The sequence below is a fragment of the Mesocricetus auratus genome, unplaced genomic scaffold (genome assembly GCF_017639785.1).
Source record: "Mesocricetus auratus isolate SY011 unplaced genomic scaffold, BCM_Maur_2.0 Super-Scaffold_100676, whole genome shotgun sequence".
NCBI lineage: Eukaryota > Metazoa > Chordata > Mammalia > Rodentia > Cricetidae > Mesocricetus > Mesocricetus auratus.
Window position 1 is genome coordinate 77,850,640 of NW_024429266.1, and position 25,614 is coordinate 77,876,253.

General features: G+C 39.5%; 1 protein-coding gene across 1 annotated transcript in view; it reads left to right on the top strand.

The window, feature by feature from the left end:
* The window catches only part of Phlpp1 (PH domain and leucine rich repeat protein phosphatase 1), a 185,303-nt gene that overhangs the window by 75,864 nt on the left and 83,825 nt on the right, over positions 1 to 25,614 (top strand). Inside the window, exons 2-3 of the mRNA XM_040739368.1 lie at positions 10,525 to 10,721; positions 16,226 to 16,351. Coding sequence (XP_040595302.1) covers positions 10,525 to 10,721; positions 16,226 to 16,351 — 323 coding nt within the window. The remainder of the gene's footprint in view (positions 1 to 10,524; positions 10,722 to 16,225; positions 16,352 to 25,614) is intronic.

The window sequence follows — 25,614 nt, forward strand, 5'->3', positions numbered from 1 at the left end:
TAAAGACGTTTTATGATTTGTTGCCCTACAAAAATGAGAATTTCTCTCTATAACTTAGGATATCATATAGCTTTTATAATTCACAGTGAAAATGAATACTTGGTTTTAAAATTTTTAGTGTAAGGTTTCATAGTGCCTATAAATTCATGTTTTTGCAAAGGTTTTTGTGCCTGTGGCCAGTACATTTTAGAGACTGAGCTTGCTTGTTGATTTTCAGGGATACTAAAACTGATAGATTATTATTCCTATAGGAAACACAATACTCTGAACTGATTTTTTTTTTCTGGTATGATTTCTGTTAACTTTTATGGGGTCATTTCTACTTTATGTATTTATATCCATGTTTTGTTCATAGCATGCTTCTAGCATATACTAATATAACAACAAAGTCTTTAATGTTTCTACAGGAGAAGCTTGAAATAATTGGGCCTATAATTCTGGACAATGTTTTATTTGTGTAAACTGAAGATTATTGGAGCATATGAAGATTTGCTTTGAGACACCCATTTTCCCATGTCTTTTTTTTTCCTTTCCCAAAATTTCAGCTAAAGTTTCATTGTTTGGCTAATTTGATGCATAGTTGGGAGTTGGCTTTCTTTGGCTGAAACAGATTAGTGTGTTCATTTCTCTAATAGGTAACATACAGAACACTTACTGTTTTCCAAGTATTAGGTGAGGCTTTGAACCTGCACATAGGAAAAAATGTACGTATATTTGGCCTGTGCTGGGATCTACAAGCCTAGGGATAGGATTAGATCAGGACTCCAAAACACAGGAAGAATGAATTTATTTGGTTATAGAAAGAACCTCCAGGAGCCCAGTGACTGTCTGATATGAATATGTCTCACAAAGAATTAAGTCAATACTCTATGACAGCAAGCAGTGCAAGACCCACAATTGCCCATTGCACAGTTGCTTTTGATGATTGTGTTAGTGAACAGTGGAGACAGCTCTTTCTTTTTTCTTGTGGAGAAAACACATTTTTAAAGGGTAGTTGGGATCAAAAAAGACAATAATACAGAGTGCTAGATAAAATTAGAATGTGTTTTAAGTAGAAGTACAAAAGTTTTCACCAGAAAAACTTATGGATTTCATCCTCTTTCCTTTTCTTTCTAGGGTGTTTTCTTTAAAGAGTTCTTTGCATGTCTTACTCAAATGCAGATACTGGTGTCAACAAAGTTGGATCTACTTCCATGATGATAGGCTATCTGGGTTTGCTTTTATAATATGGCTTAGAGCTGGCTTTTCCTTTATAGTTCTTATTTTTCTTCTTTTGTGTGTGTGTGTGTGTTCTTAGGATGTCTGGAGTTGATACTCATTCCTATTGGGAAAATATCCAGAAGTGGAAGCATTCTGTTGTTGTTTGGTTCATTTTGATTTATAGCTGTTTTACAGCTGGTGGTTAGAAAGAAGCAGTGACACTGAGGAAGAATCTGGAGTGAAAAACCTCATCACATCACAGAACAAAGACTCAGCTATCCTCTAGGAGTAGATAACAAATGCCATAATTTTCAGATGTTAAGTTATAAAGACTGGGAGCCTGGAAAGTAGTACATGATACAAGTTGGAGGAGATAAAGCAGAATATATAGCAGTATCTATTATGACTACAAGATATAAATATAAAAATTAGTAACTCACAATTTTTATAATAGTATAAAAAGGTAGGTTTTTCTTTTTAGTTTCACACCTTTGATACTTAAATATTTGTGTGTTTATTGACAGGGCCTGGTGTTGTCTGGACTGGCTAGCCTTGAATTCACTCTGTAGCTGGGAATGACTTTGAACACCTGATTTCATGCCTCTACTTCCCAAGTGCTAGGATCACAGCCATCTGTCACTATGCCTGGCTTAATTTTAATAATATAATTGGGAAAATTATATCCTTTTTATGTGTGGCTCCAAAGAAGTTGTTCCTTTCATTTCCTATGGGATATCATAGGAATATGGAAGGTTTTTTAAAAATATTTTTTTAGAGATTCCTGAAGTTGAAAAAGAATTATGTTTGGAATAGGTGAGGCTTAGACATTTGATGAAGGTGAGATTACTATTCTTTTGTGTGTGTGTGTGTGCTCGTTTGCATGTGTGTGAGCACAAATGGGGAGGGCAGAAGACAATTGTGGCAATCAGTTCTCCTTACACCATGTGGGTCCAGGGATCACACTTGGGTTGTCAGCCCTAATAGCAGATGCCTTCTAGCTGGTCAAGATTACCTTAAGTCAGTTTTTAAACTTTAATTCGGGATCAACATTGTAGAGATAAATGGTAGTAAACTGAAAAATTAACTTACATAGTAGACGAGATGAAATACAGTTTTAGGAAATGGTTTTGCTCTTGAAAAAATTCATTTGATGAATGTTATATTTGGTATGTATTTCAACATGGGGAATAAAGCCAATAACCCTACCCCCTAAAAGAGAATCACTGTAGAAAGCATTTTAAATTCTATCGTGACTGATATGGCTAGCTCTTGGTAATCTTCTGAACATATCCTGGTTGAAAATCTCTTTATCAGGACAGGAAGATGAGATACAGTAGCTTTTTTCACTGTGTCTTAGAGCAGAACAGTGGTATAGATTATCCAAAAGCCATTCATGGTTGGTATTAGAAATTTTGTCTTAGTATTTGCTTAGAAGTGTGTATAAGATGGAGCCCAGCATTCCCAATAAAAGCATCTCGCAGTGGAAACTTGACTTGGATGGAACTGTGAGATTGTCTAGCTCTGTCACCCTGATTCCCACCCACAGCATTGTTCATCTCTAAGAGACTCGTTTTGCATCAGGAGGAGGTAGCTGAACATAATGTCTGTTTTTGCAGCCATATAGTTTTTTTTTTCTGACTGAAGAATTAGTCATTCCTCACTTCTCTAAAGCCTCACAAGAGGCAGTACTTTGTAGTTTTCTGAAGTCCAAATTTCAATTAAGCCTACCCTGAGACTTGCTTTCTGCTCAGCTTTCTCAGCTTCAATAAAGTTCAGCTGCTTCTCCTCATCCGTGGCTTTTTACAGTTAAATTCTGGTTATCTTGTGACATTCTTTATGGCGAAGGATCAATGCCAGGAAGGTAGGTGATGGAGTCTGCTAGAGTGATGTTTTGGTCAGAAAATAGAGATTACAGGGAACATAAGATGTTGAGTGTGACCGATGAGTGACCTGTGCACCCGGGCAGGTCTGCTGTGACTCCCACAGAGATGGCAGCAGCACGAGTTAGTGCAGTGCTGCTGTGATTGTGCCAGTTACTGAACATAGGGCTCACAGATAACAAAGACAGCTTGGATGCTGAAATACTCTTAGGGTCTTGCCTGAAACTGTGCATAGCGAACATGAACCTGCCATTTTGGGAAGTGACAGAATGTAGACTTTGCACTGACTGTTGAAGACTGACTTGAAAGATTTCAAATGTGTTTTCTTTGCTAGAAGTTAATAGAAGGAAGTCATATCAACCTGCTATTATGCTGGGTTTTTTTTTTTTTTTTTGTCAACACAAACTAGAGTCACCTGGTGGAACCAGACTTTGGTCTGTTTCAGAGCTCCTGTCAGGCAGGGATTTTCATTGTGGCATTAGCGTCTTGGTCAGAGATAGAATTACCAGATTCTGTTTAGGGCTCAGGTCTCCAGACTCAGGGTTATTTCACTCTATTTGCTGGATTGTGGAATGGCCCTACACAGGTGATTAAATTTGTTCTTTCTATCACAGAACTAGTCAAAAGGATTTAAGGAACAGGAACACACTTTATAGATTATCTTTGCTTAGCTCAAAAGAGAGCAGTAGAAGTGAGCATTGAGCACTGTCACTCACCTCTCAGCCATGCTGAATTTCTTCGTTAACTACATGACTACATGTCCTCAGATAGTCCTGTTTTTTTTTTTTTTTTTTTGGTTCTGCTTTGACATGAAGCCTTAGAGTCTCATAACATTTGGAAATTGTTTTGACAGCTTAGTGTGCCATTCTTACTCTTTTTAAAAAATGTTTCCAGTTATACCAATTTATACAAAATTTTAGAGACTTTTTTAGATCCTTCTAGAGAAATACAAGCTACTAAATTTTTGCTATGCTCAATAAACAGAACTAAGTGAAACCAACATGTAAGGTTATAGCAGTCACTGTTCTTAGACTTAGTGACTTAGAATTCCAAACCTTCATTTGTCATCCTTTCTCTGACTCAGGAACTCAGGTGTGAGCTTGCTAAATGTTCTGGCTTAGGCTCTGTTATAAAGTTGGCAGTCATGTCTCAGGGACTACATCCAGTTCTTTGGGCTCAACTGTAGTTTCAACATCTGTTTGTGTTAGGGCATACTAACATGGCAGTTGGTTAGAGGCTTCAGTCCCTCTCTGACTGCTAGCGAGTTCTTCTAATTCCTCTTTGGGCTTTCATTGAGTTTTGTGAGTGTCCTTAAACAAAACAGCTGGCTTCCTCCAAAGAATTTTTCTCTATGAAATCTTAGAGAAAGTAGTATCTAAGTGCCTTTTATGACCCACTTTTGGAGGTTGCAAGCTGCTGTTGTCACTTCTGCCGTTCTCTTTATTAAAAAGCAAGCCACTTGGAATGGGCATAGAAGGAGGCGCCAGCATTTGGGGGGAAGAATATGAAAGAATCTGTAACTATGTCTTTTGGGTGTCTGTTTGGGTCTATGCCACAAGTGTGTAGGTGCCCATGGAGGCCTGCAGTAAAGGTTGTGTGATCCGCTAGATTTGTCAGCTGTCTGATAAGGGTTCAAGTAATAGAGCTCACGTCTCCTGCAAGAGCAGTTCACGCTCTTCACTACTGAGCCATCTCCAGTCCATGCCTTAGTAGGCAAAGGCACTTGCTGCCAAGACTGATAACCTGAATTTGAGCCTCAGGACCCACATGACGAGGAAGAGAACTGACTTCTGCAAGTCTCACAGGCATACACAGAATAAACAAGTAAATATATAAAACAAAACAAGGCTCTAGAAAGTACTTAGCAGAGCTGTTTCATTGGCAGCAAATTCATAGTCTTTTGCTTCAGGAAGTAACATACATCTATAGGGCTTTGGTGCTAGAGAGAAGGGAGTTTAGAGGGGTAACATTCTAGAAATCTGCAAATGCTCATCACTGAGGATGGTGAGTACCAATGCATGCATGAGAGGAAAGTGTGCAAAGTTGGGAAACATTAAGGAATGGCAGAGGTACAGCTTGATATGCATGCAGAAAAAGACTCATCAGGGTACTGTTTGCTGATGTTACTTTCTGGCTCAACACTGTGGTCTGCAAGTAAAGTTACAAGAAAATAAACTGCTTCCAACTAACTGTCCTGTATCATTTGTAGAAACACAAACTAGCATACACCAAGGTAGAATTCACAGTGAATAGTATTAAAAAAAATCAGTGGTATGAAAAAAAAGGCCCATATACAGAACAGTCAGTGAACTAAACTGACACAGCATCAGTATGAGTGACAGGGTCAACTGCAAGGGAATATAAGCAGTCCCTATGTTTACTTTTTATATATTCTTGAAGGTGAAGCATTAGCATGCCAGGAGCTATGGAAGAGATCTTGTGTATGCATGTACCCAAATAAGGATTCTAGAGATGGCAGATATACTAGAATGGATTTTTAACAGATTTAAACATTGAAGAACAAAAGATCAGTAAACCTGAGTATACAGTGGTTGGCACAACCAGTATGGAGAGCAAACAGAAAGAACTGAACATCAGGGAGCTATAATTTCAAGTGACTTAATTTGTGTCTGTGCAGTTGGTTCCCCTAAAGAGGACTTGTGAGATCAGAGAAAGTATTTGAAGCAGTAATAGCTAGCAGAATTCTCAATTTTGACCATAAGTTTCAAATGGTATAAGTCTTGAGTATAAGAAATGTGAAAGAATGTATCAGATATCAGGCTGTAGAGAATGAGCTGGGGAAATGTTCAGCTGGTAAAGTGCTTGCCTTGAGAGCACAAGGCCTTGAGCTGACTTCTGGCACACTCATGAAAATGCTTGCTGTGGTGTCATGTACCTGTAATCCCAGCCTGGGAAGCGGGAGGCCGGAGAGATCCTTCTCTGAGGTAGTGGACGGATTTTCTCACACCCAGGATTGTCTCCTGGCCTCCACGTGTATGCCTCATCATGCATTTTAAAGAGGAAAAAGAAATTGCTTCAAACTCCTAATAAAGAGAAATCTAAGAGGCAGCAAGGCAATAGGTGACATGCTCTGCACTGAGGAATGCAGCAGCGTACTTTCAGAAACAGATGGTGCTGGAAGGGCATCTTCAGAATTCGCAAGAAAGGACTGTTAACCTACAAGTCTACATTAAGGGAAGTATCTTAAAAACAAAGAAAAGAAGGCTTTCGTAGACACAAAAGTAGACACTTTATTATTAGCAGATCTGCACCACAAGAAAAGGCTCAGAATGAAAATAATTTCATATGGACTGCATCTATAGAGAACAGTGAAGAGCACTGGAGTGATAGATAAAAAGACTCCAAATTCTCTCAAAGTAATTTACTGTTCATAGCAAACCTTAAAACTGTTCTGAATGTAATTTGAGGAAATTTGATAGACTCTTGCTCTTAATGTCTTTAATTTTCTTGAGGTTAGTTATATGAATCCAAATTGCACATTCAGATTTTATGTTTATGCATGTGTACTTTTAAAATATTTAATGTGTGTGTGTGTGTGTGTGTGTGTGTGTGTGTGTGTGTCATACACCCATGCAAGTGCCCAATGAGGCCTGGAGATAGTGTCAGATCCCCTGGAACAGGAATTACAGGCAGCTGTGACCCATTTACTGGGAACTGAACTCAGGTCCCCTGAAAGAGCAGCAAATGCTCTTAAACCCCTGTGCTGTCTATCCAGCCCTCTATACTTTTTTTTAAAACCACTTCTAGAGTCCATAGCTTTCTTTCATGTTATTTTTCAAGTGGCTTTATGTGGTATAAAAACATTAAGTAGCTGATTTGGAGAGAGTATATGGAATACATTTGTTGGAGGAAAATCTTACTTTGGAAAACGTGTTGCAGGTGTATTACATCTTTTAGCTTTATTGCCATAAAACAAAACTTTTGGTGGTGACCCTGAAAGCAGCGTTCGGTGTTTGACTACCTGGATTCCAAAACTGTAGGTCTGCTATAGTCGACAAAAGCCAAATGATTCTGATGCCTGCCCCTGACCACATTCTGAGAAATGTTACCTTAAGCTGTGTGGCACAGGGAAGGTTTTCTTAATACTCCTAGGATTTGTGTACGTCTGGCTTATGGTAGACATTTTATACCACTTCCAAGCCAGCAATTATACTATGAGAAATCAAAGCAAGTAAAAACTGTCTATTTGATGGGGAAGAAGAGTGTTCAGGGAGTCATTAAGAAGTAGATTCTCTAATATCATGCTGTGATTTTCTACAAGGTGCCTTAACTCGCTTCATTGGCTCGTGTCTTGAGGGTTACTATAGAACGCCATTAAAAACTCTACATTTATCATCCATATATATGTACATATGTGCAGCAGGGGTCAGAGGACAGCTTGTGGGAGTTTCCTGTCCTTGTACTGTGTGGGTCTCGGATAGGATTCAGGATTTCAGGCTTAGTGGCAAATACCTTTATCAGCTGAACCATCTTGCTAGCTCTAAAACACCAGTTCTGCCATGTGCCAAGTGAATAGGTAGAAGAGAAAGTATATGCCTCTGTTTAAATTTTCTGTTGTCCTCTCTGTTTCAGCTTGAAATGTTTGCATAGCGTCCTGAGTTGTGAGAATGTCTTGGGCCAATCTATACCCACTGGCTCAGCTTTAAAATGGCAGGCATCAACTTCTTTTACGTTATCAGTATTTATTAGAGCAATTGGAAGACTAGTAATAGTTAAATGACACAATGGAGGGTGTGCCTGGGTCACTGCCCAGCAGTGTATGACCTCTTTCACCGCCCTGTTCCCAGAGTGCAGCTGGTGCACAGCCATTCTGAGGGTGTGTCTGACCTGAACACCCAGAAAGAGAAGCGGCTAGAGGACCAAGTGCACTCAGAGCAGCGTGGGGATGGGAGTGGGATTTGATCCAGAGTGTTATTTTCAGGGTTTGCCAAGAACAAACCTGTCTTGCCCCTGTGTTCCATGACTGTGTGGAACTCTTTGAAATTTTTCTGACCGGCAACTAAAAGCCAGTCTCTGTTGCTGTGTCCATTCTCATAAAGGTTTTTTGACCTGAGTCAGTCAGTCTGGTGATTTTCTGTGGCACTTTCTTTAGGAGATACTTGGATTTGGAGAACTAAAAGACTCTCTTTTAAGTTCCCTGGTTTTTGTTGTTCCCCCGTTAATTTCTATTACAGTTATTTGCAAATCTGAATAAATGTGATAGGTTGTAAGTGTCCTTGAAGCTTCTCTGATGTGGTTAAATAAAATATCTGCTTCTTTGTATTCACACATGTGTGCAGAGGTGTATGTTTAGATCACACATGAGATGGAGGTGTTGGGTGTGTTTAGGTTGGATCCTGTGTTGGAGAATGTTACTGCATTTTACAGTCAAGAAATCTGGGTTTGGAATTCAGTTGCAATGTATTAATTTAGGTCACTTTCATTTTTTCTTGGAATCTTATCTGTTCTCTACTATCTCCTCTATTGAAGAGAATTTGTCACATGCAGAAGGTCTTAACCTGGACTCACATGGTAGCTGATAATAGTTGTCTGCTTGACATACTTGAGAGAGGGAACCAAAATTGAGGAATTGTCTCCGTCAGCTTGGTTCGGAGCGTGTCTGTGAGGCATTTTCTGGTCTACTGACTGATTTAGGGGGGGCCTGCTCACTGTGTGCTGGTGGTCCTGAGCTGCATAAGAAAGAATGCTCTATGTATCAGGCCAGGAAGCAGCACTCCTCTATGGCCTCTGCATCAGACCCTTCCTCCCTCCAGGTTCCTTCCTTGAGCCCCTACCATGGCTTCCCTCAGCGATGGATGTGACCTGTAAGCTGAAATAAGCTCTCCTCAAGTTACTTTTGGTTATGGTGTTTATTACAGAAAGAGAAAGCAGACTGAGACATTAGGCATTTACCTTTCTTGGCAGAAATGAGCATGTGCAGAAGGGGATGGTGACAGTGGTCTGCCACTGATAGCCCTTGACTGCTTCTTTGTGTTATGAACAGTCTCCTGGCTTCCTACTTGCTTGTGGGAAGGTTGGTTAGTACTGGTGGACAGCAGGAGACCCTTCCTGTGGGAAGCTTGAGCAGGGTAGTTTTTGGCTGGGCACCTGACTCAAGTAGCTTGTCCAGCCAGAATAAAATTCAAGTATGAAGTAGTCACTTTGTAAAGCATTTTGTTATTCTGGAAGAGAAGTAAATGAGGACATGCTAGTTTTATTAGTAAAAAGCATCTCTGCCCAGCTGTTTTTATTGGCTGTGTTCAACACTCTGAATCCTCTAGAAGTCTGTTTTCAGTGCTGTTGGCTTTTCTTGCTCCATGTTTGATGGGTTAGAGGCATCTGTCAACTCTTGGATTCTTGTCTTGATGTTTCTTTAAATTTTAAAGTCACATTACTTATTGTGTGCATGTTGCCATGGCGTATGCATGCACGAAGGCCAGAGAACAGCTTTTTTGGGAAGTTAAGTCTTTCCTTCCACCATGGTCCTAGGGATCAAACGCAGGTCATTAGGCTTGCATCACCGGGTGGCAAGCACCTTTACCCCTTGAGCCACTTTGCTGGCCTGCTAACTATTTGTTATGTTAATTTTTAATAATATAATACCTCTTAAGCTGCTTTCCTCCTAGTCCTTTGTGGCTAGACTTCCAAATGTGTCATTTCTCTTGTGGGTCCTACTGCAGGACATCTGTCTGTTTCTTTCTGATCTACTCAGTATCTGACTTTGGTTGATATTTCTGTGGTCCCGTCAGTGTCATGTTGAATCGCAGCAGAATTTCTGTGTTGGTAGAACTTGCCTGAATGCAGTGTTACTATATTCATTTCTGCCTTCAGAACAGTTTTTCTCATTGTCTTAAGTCACAGTGCTACTCTATGCCCCTGCCCCTCTCTCCACAAATCACAAACATTGCTGTACTTGGCCTTCATCTTGCGGTATGTTCCTATCAGAACAATCATTTATTTCTCCTTTTTAGTAAACATACATTGAATAAGTGTGGGGAGAAAACAGGCACTTAATCCCAGTAAGACTGATTATTTTCATTAAATGTGGGATGCGAATGTTATTTTTTATCTTGGCCTGTAATCTTAGTTTACTAATACTAGCCATGCATAAAAAATTTGAATCCATCTCTTGTTAAATATAAAATTAATTATAAGGAAATGGTAATAATAAGGAAAGGACCTAAAACAGTCTTTTCCTTGGGTTTTAAGAAAAAAGTTGTGCTTTACTTGCTACTAAAATACACATGCAGAATAATTGTGGTTGTTTTTTATTATCATAATTCCACAATGACTGTTGGCTACATGTTCTCTTAGTTATAACTTAGTTTTTTCCCCCCATATTTGTTGTTTCCTAATTAATTGATCTAGTATATGTCTGAGGGGGGTGGTAGAAAGCTTGTTTTTAAAGACTAACATGTAACATGTTTGCTTCTGTTTGTTTTAGGAAAACCTCATAGCACTGGGAGCTCCGAGCGAATTCAGCTCTCAGGAATGTACAATGTCCGAAAAGGCAAAATGCAGTTGCCAGTGAACCGATGGACAAGACGCCAGGTTATCCTGTGTGGGACCTGCTTGATAGTATCATCTGTGAAAGACAGCTTGAGCGGAAAGATGCATGTTCTGCCACTAATTGGTGGGAAAGTAAGTTTAAAGCAAGAATGCTAAAGTATTTTAGCATTAGTAAGGATCTTCCAGTCCTTTCTGTAATAAGAGACAGATGGATTTGACTTGTTTGAACACCTACTTCTTGATGTGTCCCACTGGTGGCTAGTGTTGGTCACGGGACCTGGGGAAATAACAATGCCATTGGGTCACCAGGGAAAGTAGATCAACAGAATGTTGTTTTATTTTAGAGTGCAGATGATGAGTTCATTTTAAGTAGGCATCCTTTGTGTTGTTGAGCACATAGCTCATAGAACAGGCCAGCAACGGTGTTCATGGAGGTTTAGGGTCTCCTGCTGCTGAAGTCTGACCAGAGTTCCATTTCCTTCTGCTTATTTGTGTTCAGGGACTTAGTGGGATTAGCATCTTTAGTTTATTACTGTGGCTGGCCAATACATTCTGAGCTGGAAATGTTGCCTACAAACTTGACAGATGTTTCCCACTGTACCAGTTGCTTTTTTGGCATGTTAACTCCTTTTTGCTCAACACTTATAATATAGAACCAGTTTTCTCGGAGAAATAGTAAATTCTTTTCTGGTTTATTTACAAATAAGTATTAAATTCTCTGTTGGAGAGATAGTGTCACTATAATCACATGTCAGTGCTTGCTAGTTTTAAAATGATGTAGTATGTTAAAGGTTCTGATTTAGATGAGAAATGATTTATTGGAATTGGGGACATATAAAACAAGTATTTCATTTATTTATTTTTCCTCCTGGATGGGAAAGGAAGTAGATCTAGGTAGAGAATGCAATTATAGGAGAATTAATCCAGTTTTTGTGAAAATACAAACTTAAAGATATTAACAAGTGTCTGACATGCTCTAGGAGTCAGAGTTGAAGTGAAGGCTAGGTCTGCATAGTGACAAGTGGCTTTGATGTTCAGCAGCTCTGCAGTTTAGTCTGTGCTTGTGAATGTCCTGTGCTAGTTGCTCTCCCCTCTACTGGCATATACTAGCCCTAGGGAAGCTGGTACTCAGGTCTCCTCACAGTAGGTGTTAGCCAGACTGGAAGGTAGATTTAGATCTATTCACTCCTCCATTTTGAAACCACTGCTCCTTTGTCCTAGCATTAAGAGTTGCTGAGTGAAACTATGTATGTAGTCAAAGATGACCTTGAACTCCTGTTACTCCCACCTGGGATTACAGGTGTGGGATTACAGGTGTGTGTCACCACACCTAGTTTCAGTTTCATGTGCTATTGAAGATTGAACCCAGACTGGACACATACTAGGCAAGTTTTCTACCAAGTGAGCACATTAATGGCTCATTGAGTGCAATCTATTATTTCACATTTTGCCTTTTCATGGATTAATTTTGCTATTAATGTTGTCATCATAGATTATTATCTTAAGATGCAAGCGTATTTAATATTTGCTTTAGACCTAAAGTCTGTCTCTTTGTGATGTAGGGTGTTTGCATAGGCAAATGTGATATAATGACTTATTGCTTATCTTTTGTGAGGGAAGGCACTGTGTTGATACTAAGAAATGGGGAGTCACCCTCTGTGCCTTTGAACAGCCTATGATTCCATACCAGGAGATATGGAAGAGAATTTTGTAATGAAAGAGGTTACAATAATAGAACTTGAAGGGTGAAAAATCTTTTGACATATAAGGTGGGAACAAGATTATTATACTCAGAGAGATAGAAAAGCACGTGGAATGTTTAGGTAAGATCAGAAAACCCAGCTATAATTAGCATTGCTATTCAGAGGCCTGTCCTGTTTCCCAGGCCTGCTATTGGACAGACTTCTACTATTGAGTGGATTGAAAGTTAATAGTTTCCGCTTTTTACAAGAAGATCTTGTCAAACCTGCTTCTCACTGTCTTTAAAATAATGGAGCTTGTTGAAAACCAAGTCTTTTAAAACCTGTTGACCCAGTTAGGAGAAAATAATTCACTTTTTGTAACTTGAGCTTTCATTAGTGTTTGTCTATTTCTTTTTGTACTGTTTTAGTTGATAAAAGAAGCACTGTGATTAAATGCAAGAGCCTTTTTTCTTTCTTTTTTATTTATATATGGAAGAGCTAGAAGTGAAGTCTTGGGTAGATTGGTCATAACCTATTGGTAGCTGCTATTGTCTTGTTTTCCACATCACCAGGGATCAGTTTACAATTTTCAAATGACAAGTGGCTTCCTTGTTAAAGGAAGCTCTCTTGGATCTGTGAGTTGTCTCCATGGGTAGTGGCACTTGTTGCCAAGTCTGGTGACCCAAGTTCAGTCCCTGGGATCTACATGGTAGAAGGACAGATCTGACTCTGGCAAGCTGTCCCCTGGCCTCCATATGCACCTTGGCCATTGTGCAGGCAGACTACATACAAACTGTAATTCTTTAAAAGGTTAAAGCTCTCTTAAATGTTGTTGTTGAAAAAGTATTTTTAATAAAGAGACATTTTTATTCATTGTGTACTCATGCTAAATTTGCTCTGTAGAGTTAAACAGATTTTTAGACACTACACTTAAGTAAGGTTTTAATATATCTATTCAAGTAAAGATGAATAATGAGTGAACTGTTTATCTTTTGTTCTGTATAACCCAGGGAGTTATCTAAGATAGCTATAACTTTAGTTTTGAATGAATGGGTTTATTAAGTATTTAGTGAACAAAAATAAAAAAATAAATATCAGGTAGTTAGATGGCAGAAGCAGATGGCAAAACATCAAGTCAGCACAACACCCAGTAGACACTGCTGGAGCAGCCTGACTAAGGAGGGGCGGACGTTCTTTAGGATGGAGGCTTTTCATTGTATGGTATTCTATATACATTAATGTGTATATAGTTTTCATTTCTAATGTTCTAATCTATAAATCAAATTACTCTAATTTTTAATTTTTCTACTTAACATTTGAGTTGCTTCCAGGTTTTTATGTTGTTACAAACAACATTGTTGACATAATCTTAGAGTGATATTCTTCCTGGTAAATACATTTTTTAAGGGAAAAACTCTAGTTATAACAAAATTTCTATGCCCAGGGACATTTGGTATTATGTAGAAATGTTTTTGATGTTCAAAAGAGTGAACAGGCAGCTTCCCCTTGAGACTGTACTGACATCGGGTATGTCTCACTTTCTGTAATTCTTTGTTTAGAAGCCCACACTTGGACTCTATGAGTGTATCTTGCTTTCTTCTTAATACCCTTTTTTTTTTTGCCTCCATGTTTAAGCCTGTGTTAAAACATTTTTATTAAACTTCAACTCTGCTTCATAAACTGGCTACTTTCAATTTTTTTTTTTCATCATTGAAGCTGTGAATCCTAGTTTGGCCCTGAGTCAAGGTCTTAGAAAATCTACTGGAAGCTCTCGGTCCAGTGAAGGTCATGAGGGCTGTGTCTCCCTGCCTCCACCCCTAGAGCACTAACAGGACACTGGGCCATCAATTGACAGTATATCCTGTGACAAAGTGACAGGAACATAGGGGGAGCACAAGAGCACCCAGAAAGAAAACAGCAACAAAAAGGTGGAAACGCTGGCTTTGAAGTTATACTATGGTAACATAACTGCCACATCTTGGTGCCTTGCCATAGTAATTTCTCGTATCATACGCCCACTATGAGTTGGTGGAGTTTGGAGTTGATTTCTCATTCTGCTTCTGCACACTCTTTTGTTTAATATTGGTGACAGGAAGAAGTAACTGTAGTGTCATTTACTGGTTCTTGTCTATTTAAAGAGTTACTTTTATTTGTGTGTCTGTGACTGTGTATACATGTATAAAAGCAGGTGAGAAGGGGACATCGAGTGTCCTTTAAGTCCTTCTCTGCCCGCTCCTCTTCCTGAACCTCTTGGTTAGATTGGAAGCCAACAGCTCCAGCAGTCTTCCTGTTCCTGCCCACATTGGAGCTGTGGTTGTAGGTATGTGTAAGGAATGCCTGGTGGCTTGTTAAATGCTGTCTTTCCAGCTCCATTCTTGCATATTTAGATCTGAAATAGTGACACATGCCACTCATGTCAGCAGCTTTTAGCCAGAAATTACTTAAGTTGACATTACTTCTGTAAGGGGTCTGGGAAGAGCTGAGAAGTGGGTGAAGTGTTTGGTGAATACCAGTATTCTTGCTGCAAAGACATTTAAAAAGATAGCAAGGATTTCCAGAGGAAAACACCACACAATAGGGCAGACAGGTCCTGAGCAGTGAAGATCTCCGTCCAGATGACCTCGTAGAGATGCTGACCTTGAGATCGTGCACTGGAGAACATTGCTGGCTTCCAGGAGGGAAGCATATCCAAATGATAGGATGATACCTCGTTTTCTCGACAAGGTGCAGTTTCACACTCACTCTAAAGTACATGTCTGATTGCCTTTTTATATTTTCACCGTGAGTTTATTAACTTATAGTGTGTGTATACACACGTGACTGCATGTGGGTGCCACAGTGGAGGTCAGAGGACAGCTTGGAGCACTAGTTTTCTCCTTCTATGATGGAGGACTCACATCAAATTCAGGTTGTTGGGCTGGGTAGCAAGTGCCTTTTTACCTGTTGAGAGCCCTCACATCATTCTTTTAAGTTTAAGATTAATTTTCTTTTTAATTGTGTGTGTGTTGGGGGGGAGTGTATGTAGACATGAGTACAGGTGCCTATGGAGGTCAGAAGAGGAAGTCAGATCCCCTAGAGCTGGGTTACAAGCTGTTTGGTTTTCTGATGTGGATGCTGGGAACAGGGCTCAGGTCTTCTGAAGGAGCACAGCTCCCTCACCACTGACCCATCCATCCCTGCAGCTCCAGTTTCTATTTTTGTTATTATTCTCATTTAGTTTTCGTTTTTAAGTTTCCTGGCTAATAAGCTCCATGCTTAGCAAATTAATTTTCTACATTTCTAAATATCTAAAGTTTTTAATTGCCCTTTGTGTTTGCTTGATTTCATCCTACAGATTTTAATATGTATTTGTTTAGTTTTAAATTTTTAGGCTAATTTTAGGCACTGGAAGAGCCTGCTTTACAAGTGTGCTATTTATCTTGTAAACTTACACAGACCTCAAATTAATTTTCAGTAGTGATTTCTGATATGGTTACATTTCGAACAGTGTCATATGAACAGTATCATTATAATGACAGTTTAAAAATCCCTTTGTACATTCTTTGTGAGTTGGTCCTTTTTGTCAAGAAAATGATAAGAGCTTGTATAATATGTTTTGTATAAATTTTTTCTCTTTGTGAATAATTTACTATGAATGGGATTTTATTATTTTAATTCTGAGAGGGAGAAGCCTTGTTTTAAAGCCTTGTTGTATATATAAAGTGTATATAAAGATTAAGAAAGAAAGGGTCTGTACCGCTTTTCAACAGGAAGAAGGGAATTTCACCTAGGTGTTGATTTCTAATGAAGCTCTCCTTTCTTGGCTTCTTTGTAACTGAGATTGTTGTTCAGCTGCAAGGGACGTGGCTGTAAGTTGAAAGAGTCTCATTCCTGGGGAGAGATGCAGATCTCGTTGGGGACTACATCCCAGCGCCTGCTGGCTCACTGGCTTTTGTTGTCTGTGTCTGTTCACAGGTGGAAGAAGTGAAAAAGCACCAGCACTGCTTAGCGTTCAGCTCTTCGGGGCCCCAAAGCCAGACTTACTACATCTGCTTTGATACTTTCACAGAGTACTTACGGTGGCTGCGGCAAGTCTCCAAGGTGAGCAGCGCTTGTGCATGACCTTCACCCTTGCTTTGAGTCTTACTCAGTTCCAAAACAGTCTTCTGCATGCTCTTTTTTCCCAGATATACTAATGATCAGCAAAGTTTAGTGTTTAAAAACCTAAAATGGGTGAAAATGAGCACCCACCCCCCAATAATTTTGGTTTAGCATTACTGGCTTTGTCTCCTAGCCCCTAAGCATAGCTTTGTTTGTTTGTTTGTTTTTCAAGACAGGGTTTCTCTGTGGCTTTGGAGGCTGTCCTGGAACTAGCTCATGTAGACCAGACTGGTCTCGAACTCACAGAGATCTGCCTGCTTCTGCCTCCCTATTAAAGGCATGTGCCACTACTGCCCAGCTGAGCATGTTTTTTTTTTTTTTTTTTTAGTTTAAGGTGTCTTTCTTTTTTTAAAGAATTTCATTTGAATATTTTAGAATTTCATTTGAATAATGTCCATCCCTCTGACTCCTATTTCCCCCATTCATTCTCAAATTCATAACTTCTTTTATTATTATTGGTGTGGTGGTGGTGGTGGTGGTGGTGTGTGTGTGTGTGTGTGTGTGTGTGTGTGTGTGTGATACAACCTACTGAGTCCATTTAGTGTTGCTCGTATGATCATGTTTAAGTTGACTACGTGGGATTGGGTAACTATCTTTGGAGAAAACTAATTCTCCCTCTCTTATCAGCCATTGGGCTGTAGCTCTTCATCTAGGGGCAGAACTTTGTGGGTGGCCCATCAAGATAGCCCCAGTGGTACAGTAGTTGCACTCATTTCTCGGGTCTATTAGACAATAACTGTTTCATTGTCTAATTGGACTTCAGGTCCACTCATTGGGAGGGAATTCCTGCCTGTTACTGTAAAGCTAGACCTAACTAGCTATCTGTGGCCAAAGAGGTCATGGATCCCAGAGAGAACATATTATTGCCATTTTCATAAAACAATATAATTTGTAACTGTATTTTAAATACTTACCCTTCTACTCACAGATGAGTGTACCTATCACCCCTCATCAAATAAATTGCTTTTTGCAGTAAATGTTACAGGGCTCTATAGCTGGTAACAATACAGAGAATAAGTGACTGTGGAATATGCAGACCAAACTAATGCATCTACAGTGCTACTCCTACATCTGAGGCTCAGAGAAAATTGCTGAAGTGCAGGCAGAGTGATTTTAAGAGCCAGAGGACCAGGACATCTTCTGTGAGTTAGTGTCTTCTACATATAACACAGAAACTGCACCCATAAAAATCTCAAAATATTGCTGCTTAAATAAGACCTGCATAATGAAAATGAGCATTTACGATTTTTGTATGGACCTGGAGAGATGGCTCAGTGGTTGGTTAAGAATACTTCCATAAGACCTGGGTTCAAGTCTCATCCCTGACATAGCAGATAACAATCACTGTCTGGCCTATGAGGCCAGTGCATGCTCAAGGTGCATAGACATGCATGCAGGCAAAACACCCATAACCATTTTTTTAAAAAAATAAGTAAATTTATTTATTTATTTTTTTGTTTTGACAGCCCAACCAAAGTTTCCCCTCCCTCCTCTCTTCCTGCTCCCATCTCCACCTTCCCCCAAGTCTACTTCTCTTCAGAAAAGGGTAGGCCTCCCATGGATATCAGCCAGTCATAGTAGCTCAAGTTTCAGTGAGAGTGGAAACATCCTTTTCTATAGGCTGGACAAGGCAAGCCAGTAGGAGGAAAGGATCCCCAAATAAGTAACAGTGTCAGAGACAGTCCCTTCTCCCACTGTTAGGAGTTCCCACAAGAAGACCAAGTTACACCACTGTCCCATATATGCAAAGGCCTTAGATCAGTCCCATGCGGGCTCCTTGGTTGTTGGTTCAGTCTCTGTGAGTCCCTATGAGTCCAGGTTAGTTGGTTCTGTGGCTTTTCTTGTGGTGTTCTTAACCCCCTTGGACTCCTGTAATTCTTCCTCTCCTTCTTTTGCAGGATTCCTTGATCTCTGCTTATGTTTGGGTGTGGGTCTCTGCATCTGTTTCCATCAGTTTTTTGGTGAAGACTCTGATGGCAGTTGGGCTTGACATCAATCTATTGAGTACAATAGAATATCATTAGGAATCATTTTGTTGACCTTTTTTTCCCTTGTTAGTTGTGTTTGGTTCTATCCTAGGTCCCTGGGCTATTCTGCCTCTGGGTCCTGGCCCTCAAGAGTGAGCTCCCTCTCATGGCACAGGCCTCTCAAGCTGGGCCGGCCATTGGTTGGTCACTTCCACGATTTCTGTAGCACCTTTACCCCATCTCATCTTGTAGGCAGGACAAATAGAAGGTCAAAGGTTTTGTGCCTGGGTTGGTGTTCCAATCCCTCCACTGGACGTCTTACCTTGTTACAGGAAATGGCTGGTTACAGGTGCTAGCAGTCCTAGCTAGGGTCACTGCCATAGGTGGCTCGGAGTTTCCATTGCACTAGGTCTCAGAGATGTCCCCAGATTCCAGTTGTCTTTCCCAGTACTCTCTCCTTCCATCCTCCCCCATCCTGTTCTTATCCCCACCCCCATGCAGGAACTGCCCTTACTACCCCATCCAATGATGACTTCTATTCTATTTCCCTTTCACAATGAGATTCATGTGTTCCCCCATTGAGTTCACCTTGTTACTTAGCTTCTCTGGGTCTGTGGGTTGTAATATGGTTATCGTTTACTTTATGGATAATATCCATGAGCACATTCCATGTTTGTCTTTCTGGGACTGAGTTATCTGATTCAGGATGATCTTTTCCAGTTCCATCCATTTGCTAGCAAATTTCATGATGGCATTGTTTTTAACAACGGAGTAATTCTCCATTGTGCAAATGTACCACATTTTCTTTATCAATTCTTTGGCTCAGGGACATTTAGGTTGTTTCCAGGCTCTTGCTATTATGAATAAAACTGCTGTGAACATAGTTGAGCAAGTGTCCTAGTGGTATGATTGAGCATCCTCTGGGTATATGCTCAAGAGTGGTATAACTGGGTCTTGAGGTTGATTGATTTCCAATTGTCTGAGAAATTGTCATACTGATTTCCAAAGTGGCTGTACAAGTTTGCATTCCCCCCAACAATGGAGCAGTGTAGCCGACTTTTTTTAGACTTCCAGCTACTAAATAATGACATGGAGTCTTCTTATTAATTATGAAAGCTTGACCTTAGTTAGCTTAGGCTTGTTCCCAACTAGCTCTTAAAACTTAAATTAGCCAGTTTATATTAATCTATGTTTTGCCACATGGCTCCTTACCTCTGTGCAGTTATTTTATTTCCCACTTCCTCTGTGTCTTTCTGGTGATCCCTGCCTTAATGATTCCTTCCCTGGGTTCCCATCTCTGCCTGGAAATCCTGTCTATCTTCTCCTGCCTAGCTATTGGCTATTCAGCTCTTTATTAAATCAATTAGATGGTGTCTTTGCAGAGACACATCTTCCCAATGTAGAAAAAGATTATCCCACAGCAGAGGGGTGTTCCTCTTGATCCTCATCCTCTCCAGCATGAGCTGTCACTTGTGTTTTTGACCTTAGCCATTCTGACAGGTGTATGATGGAATCTCCGTGTCATTTTGTTTTTGCATTTCCCTAAAAGCTAAGGATATTCATCATTTTTAAAAGTGATTCTCAGCTGTTTGTGATTCCTCTGTTGAAAATTCTCTCTTTACATCTGTATCCCAGTTTTTTAATTGGGTTATTTGTATTGTTTGGCATCTAGTTTCTCAAGTTCCTTATATATTTTGGATATTAGCCCTCTGTCAGATGTGGGGCTGGTGAAGATCTTTCCCCATTATGCAGGCTGCTGTTTTTACCATGAAAAAAAAAGTAAATTTTATTTATAAGATCTTAGTAAGCCTTATAGTCAGTCAGTAGACTGGAATTACTATCTTAATGTTACAGATAAATTACGTAAGGTTGAGTATTTTAGTGACGAACCTAGGATAGGATAAATAGCAAGACACAGAACATGCTAGGAAGCTTGAAAGCTCCCCTCTTCTGGTTATATTTTCCTATAAACCATCTAACTCTATGTCTTCTCCCTTTTTCTTTTGTTCTGCCTTATTGAGTAATTTCATTTTTTTAAATCTTACTGTGTCCATTTTATCTTCCCCTATTTCCTCGTGTGGGGTGTGTGTGTGTGTGTGTGTGTGTGTGTGTGTGTGTGTGTGTGTGTGTGTGTATCCATCCTGTGAAATACTGCACCTGTGTATTAAACTGGAATAACATTATAATAAGCTAAGTAAGTGCTAATTTTTCAAATACTTTCTGGGTCGGCATTTTTGCCTCACACTGTGAATGATGGGCTAGATTGCTGCACTAAGTGCTTTGGTTTTGGGTGTGTTTTAAATGATGGTCTCTGGGGAGCAGGAACATTACCACAGAATTTACTGTCGTGTTTTTAAATTGCAATCCAATTTGTTACCCACATTCAGTTATGATTCATACTGTGGCATGATGGAGCTATTTGTCAAGAAAGCGAGAAAGAGAGTAACTGTAGAAACAGTTAATGGAAAGCTAGAGTGACATTTCCATGGTACTCTCTCATTTTAATGACTGGCGAGTTGCTGTTCCCTGGTGATGGCTGGCTCTTAAGATCTTTGTTTCTCTCCCATCTAGAAAGCTTTGGCAGGTTTTTGGTTGATGGTAATTAGAAGAGTATCCAAACCAAAGGCAAATGTAGGTTCTAAGTGCACAGAGCATCATCACTCTACAGCTGAACGTGGGAAAGCTAACACTTCCCTTCAGTCTTACATGTGGAGTAACTATGATGTAAAGGGAGATGCATACATTTGTCTAGTTGTTGTAACATTCATCTCTTGCTTGCAGCCATTGGGAGCCAAGTACTGAGTAATATGCTTTTATATTTAAATAGTTTTGAATATGTATTCACAATTAAGTGACACTGTGTGGTTTCAAGACAGTAAATCAGTTGCTGATACCCTCCTTTATTTAAAATAAAATGCCCGGATAGTGTCAGAGTGAGGTAATTTCTTCTCTATTGAGATAATGATCTTAAATATAAGCCTTTTTAAAATTACTTTGACATGATTTTATATTCATGCAGAATTATTGTAAAGAATTCAGTTTCCATATGACCTTTGTTCTGTTTCCTATGTATGTATGAAGTCATGGTGCATTTCTTATAACGAGGAAACCGACCTAATTAGCACATCATTCTGTACTGTCCTCAAGATTGTATGTGTTCTAGGGTTGCATTTCTCTTCCCTTTCTAACCCAAGTAATCAGTTCACTTGATCACTGTGCTGTCTTGTCTCCTCTGCTGCATGGCAGCCTTTTCAGTATTTTCCATGCCTGACAGTTTTCAGGAGTTGTACAGTGTCTTATATGGAAATACTTTTGATCTTACAGACCAAATTCAGAGAATGCATATTTGACCAGATGTGAGCTGCTTACATTAAAAACAATTAATATACAGATTCCTGAGTACTGACAAGGATGTAGACAAGAGCATTTGTAAACTGCCACATAAACCACGGTAGATTTATTTTGATTGAAACAGTATTAACAGAAAGATTAATAGTCTTGTATGTTGAACACCATACAGTTTGTAAGTTACAACTCTAATTCTGCCAAGCATCTACTCAGTGTCTACTCAGGTCTATGATTTATGGACTGAGAATATAGCAAAGAAAAGTCCAATCCTTATCAGATGGCAGGATTTACTCTAAAAGTAAATGGACATGAAAGAAATGAATGTAACTAGAAAGATGGCTCCATGGTTAAATGCACCCACATGGCAGCTCACAACTCACTGTAAGTCCTGTTCTGATGCCCTCCTCAGGCCTCTTTGGGCACCAGGCAGGCATTATACATATGCAGGCAAAACATCCATACACGGGAAATGTAAAATTAACTAAATTTGAAAATGTGTAAAAAAAGAAGTAATCAGATTCTCATAATATATAATACAGTGTGCTAGGATAGAATGTTGGGGAAAAGGGACATTTACAAGAAACATCACGGAAGAAGAATGTGATGGTCTGAAGATCCTATGGGACAGGTTTTCAGGGTAGTAGGTGAAGCTGCATGAAGGCCCTAAGCCTGCAAAAATGGAGTTGCAAATAAGGAAGGGAAGTCACAGTAAGCAGAGGTCTTGTGCTATAGAATGGTATATTGTTTCAATTGTGCTGTTCATAGAGTGACAGACTATTACAGAGCATTCTTCTGGAAAGTTACCTGTGATAGATAACTGGGCAAGACAGAAGTAATTGGTTAATCTAGAAGTGATGGTGACCATTGTGGTAGAACTGAAGAGATTTGGGGAAAGACCCTTGGGGTTGTGTTTTGGAGTTTGGCAGGGTTACTGATAAGTTAGGAAAAGGAAAAAGTAGAGAATGATTTTTAGGGCTGGGGATGTAGCTCAGTGGTAGAACATTGCAGGCCCTGGATTTACTCTCTAGCAGTGTGTGCATGCGTGTGCACATGCATAGCACGCACACAAACACACACACACACACACACACACACACACCACACCACACCACACCACACCACACCACACCACACCACACCACACCACACGTCTTCTAGACCTTTATTTTGAACTGTGATAGAGTAAAGCCTCAGTTGGACATCATAGCACTAATTGTATTCCATATACACGGTTTGAATCTTCAGAGAGCTTCTATTTCAGAAATAGACAGAGAAGCAAAGCATAAATGCCTGAGTTGTCTCTTGAGAAGAGTGTGAAAATGTTTATTTCTAGCTTGGTGATTATGATTCTCAGGGTTAGCTTGGTTAGCCTTTCCCAGCTGGGGTTGGCTGTGTATTTTCCCTGATGTCTGGTGTTGTAATCTCTCTAATGAGCCTCAAATGATGAATACACGGACACCAGACTTCTTCAATGAGAGGCAATGGAGGAGGTGGGGTGTAGGGAGGACTTGTGACGTGAGCCAGCACGTGGTGGCATCAGGGTAAGACGGTGCTCCTGGGTGTCTTCCTTTCCTCTGATTATGACTGCTCCATTAAGTGTTTGATACCTAAAGCCATGAGTGGTGACACACATGTATTCCTAGTTCTGGAGAGACTGAGGCGGGAGAGTGGGCTGGAGCTGCAAACAGAGGCTGGAGTGGACATGGCCTCTACTCTTCACTTTGGTTGTCATCTACATTCCTTACATGCAGCATTAAGAAGCGAGACACTTTTTAGTCATACTCAAAGCCACCATGATAACCATTTCTTTATATTGAGAGAACAGGACTCATTTTGAAAAGGATTTATAAGAAGAAGCAACATAAAGAAAAATCTAAAGTTCAGATTTTAGTGTTCTTTTCCCTACCCTAGTTATAATGAAAAGACACAAATAACCAAATTATAATGATTTTTAAGTCAACAGGAACTAGATAAGTAATTTTAAAAGGAAGTTCTTCATTTTCAGTATATGTGCTTGGATTTTAGCTTGTAGAGAAGTATTTTTGTTGTCAGTTGGCTTTTGTATTGGGTGTGTGTTAGTGAAGAATCCTTTGGGACAATTACAATATTGGTTTTAAAGTCATCTCTAAAATATGAATGTGCAGCATCCTTTAAAAATTTAGTAAACAAACTGTTGTATGTAATGTAAAAAATGGAAGGGAGCGTTTATTCAGCTCCAGATATATGTGTAGCATGTTTTCACTGTGGTAGGAGGGGCAACTTACTTTCAGATGTTCACATTGATTGTTCCTATGATGTCGTTTCAAGGTTAGTCTTTCATGAAAATATGTAGCCTTAACTTATGTTAATTTATAAGTTATAGTCATTTCTGTAGCATCAAACTATAAATCTGTGTCATGGAAGGTTAAAAGTGAATTTGAGTAATTTGAGTCACTGGTTTAGCATTGTGTATATATTTTTAATCTTTTTTTTTGTTTTAAAAGGTGTGTGTGTGTGTGTGTGTGTGTGTGTGTGTGTGTGTGTGTGTGTATACTGTTGGGGGTGTCTCATTGTGTAACCTAGGCTGACTTGGTACCTGCTATGTAGCCACATACTAGTCTTTAAATTGCGGAAGTTTTCTTGCCTCTGCCTCCAAATGCTGGGATTGCAGTCATGAGTCATACCAGTTTTTTGTTTTTAACTTTAATTTCAGAAATGTCAAAAATTCTGAAGTACAGTAATATTTTTAACATTAATATATCTGTAACCCATGTGCCACAACTTGCAGTTCATGGCCACAGTGTTTAAACTGTATGCCTCCTCTCTCTGTATAACTATAATACAGTATCGGGATCTCTGTGTATGCATATGCAAGTCTGTAAAGTGAGAAATATCTTACAAATACAGCTGTAAAATCACTCTTTCCCTCATGTTTAGGAAATATTTCTGATAATGATTATTTTTTCTTTAAAATTTTAAAAATATCTATGTGTATGAATGTTTCGCTTGCATATGTATATGCACACCATCTGGATCACATTTAGGTGGACCCAGGAAATGAGCCCTGGTCCTCTGTAAGAGCAACACATGTTCTTAACCACTGAACCATCTCTCCAGCCCTGCTTCAGATATTTTTGATTGTTATAAATGAATTTCGAAGATTAGTGAGGCAAATTGCATGTTTTTGGGTAAGAATTAGCTAAAGGAAGCTGGAAATGACTTACCATTTGTCACTAGCTTACTGATTTTGAGCAATAAAATGACTGAATTGAAAGCATTGAAACCCACAGGTAGAATTTTAGCTTGAATTATTCTGACCTCAAAGGATAAGAAATGTCTCAGGCTCCCTCCCCTACCCTCAATTTTAGAATATTTGCACATGTATAGGGAGCTGTCCTCAGGGAAGAGACCCTGGGTTCAACTTTGGAATTGATTTGTTTTATATAGTGTATTTACAGAGAATGAAGGCAATTTGGTACAGTATAGTTAGTTCCTCTTTATTTTGGCTGCTGCCTGTCACATGAGGTCATGCAGGATAGTTTCTAGTTGTCACTCAAAATTTTTGGATCACTTTAAATTTTAGAATTTCAGATTGATAACACCCAACCGACACTATTTCTAATAGCAGCCCCTTTGTTTTTTTCTGTGGGGAAAGGAAAAGATACATCATGGTCTCTTTGGAGGACTCCAGTGACCTCAAGCTAGCCTGGTTCACTTGGTTAAGACATGGTGGTTGTCAGCCCAGGGTTTCATCAGGGCCACTTAGCTTGTCTGGGTGTCTGTTTGTGGTCATGTAGCCAGTGTATTGGCAGCAGCAGCCAGAGTGTGTCACTGGTCACTGCTGTTACTGCTCCTGCTGCTGTGTAACTCCGTAGAACCATAGTATTTTAAATCTTAGGCACTGATTTG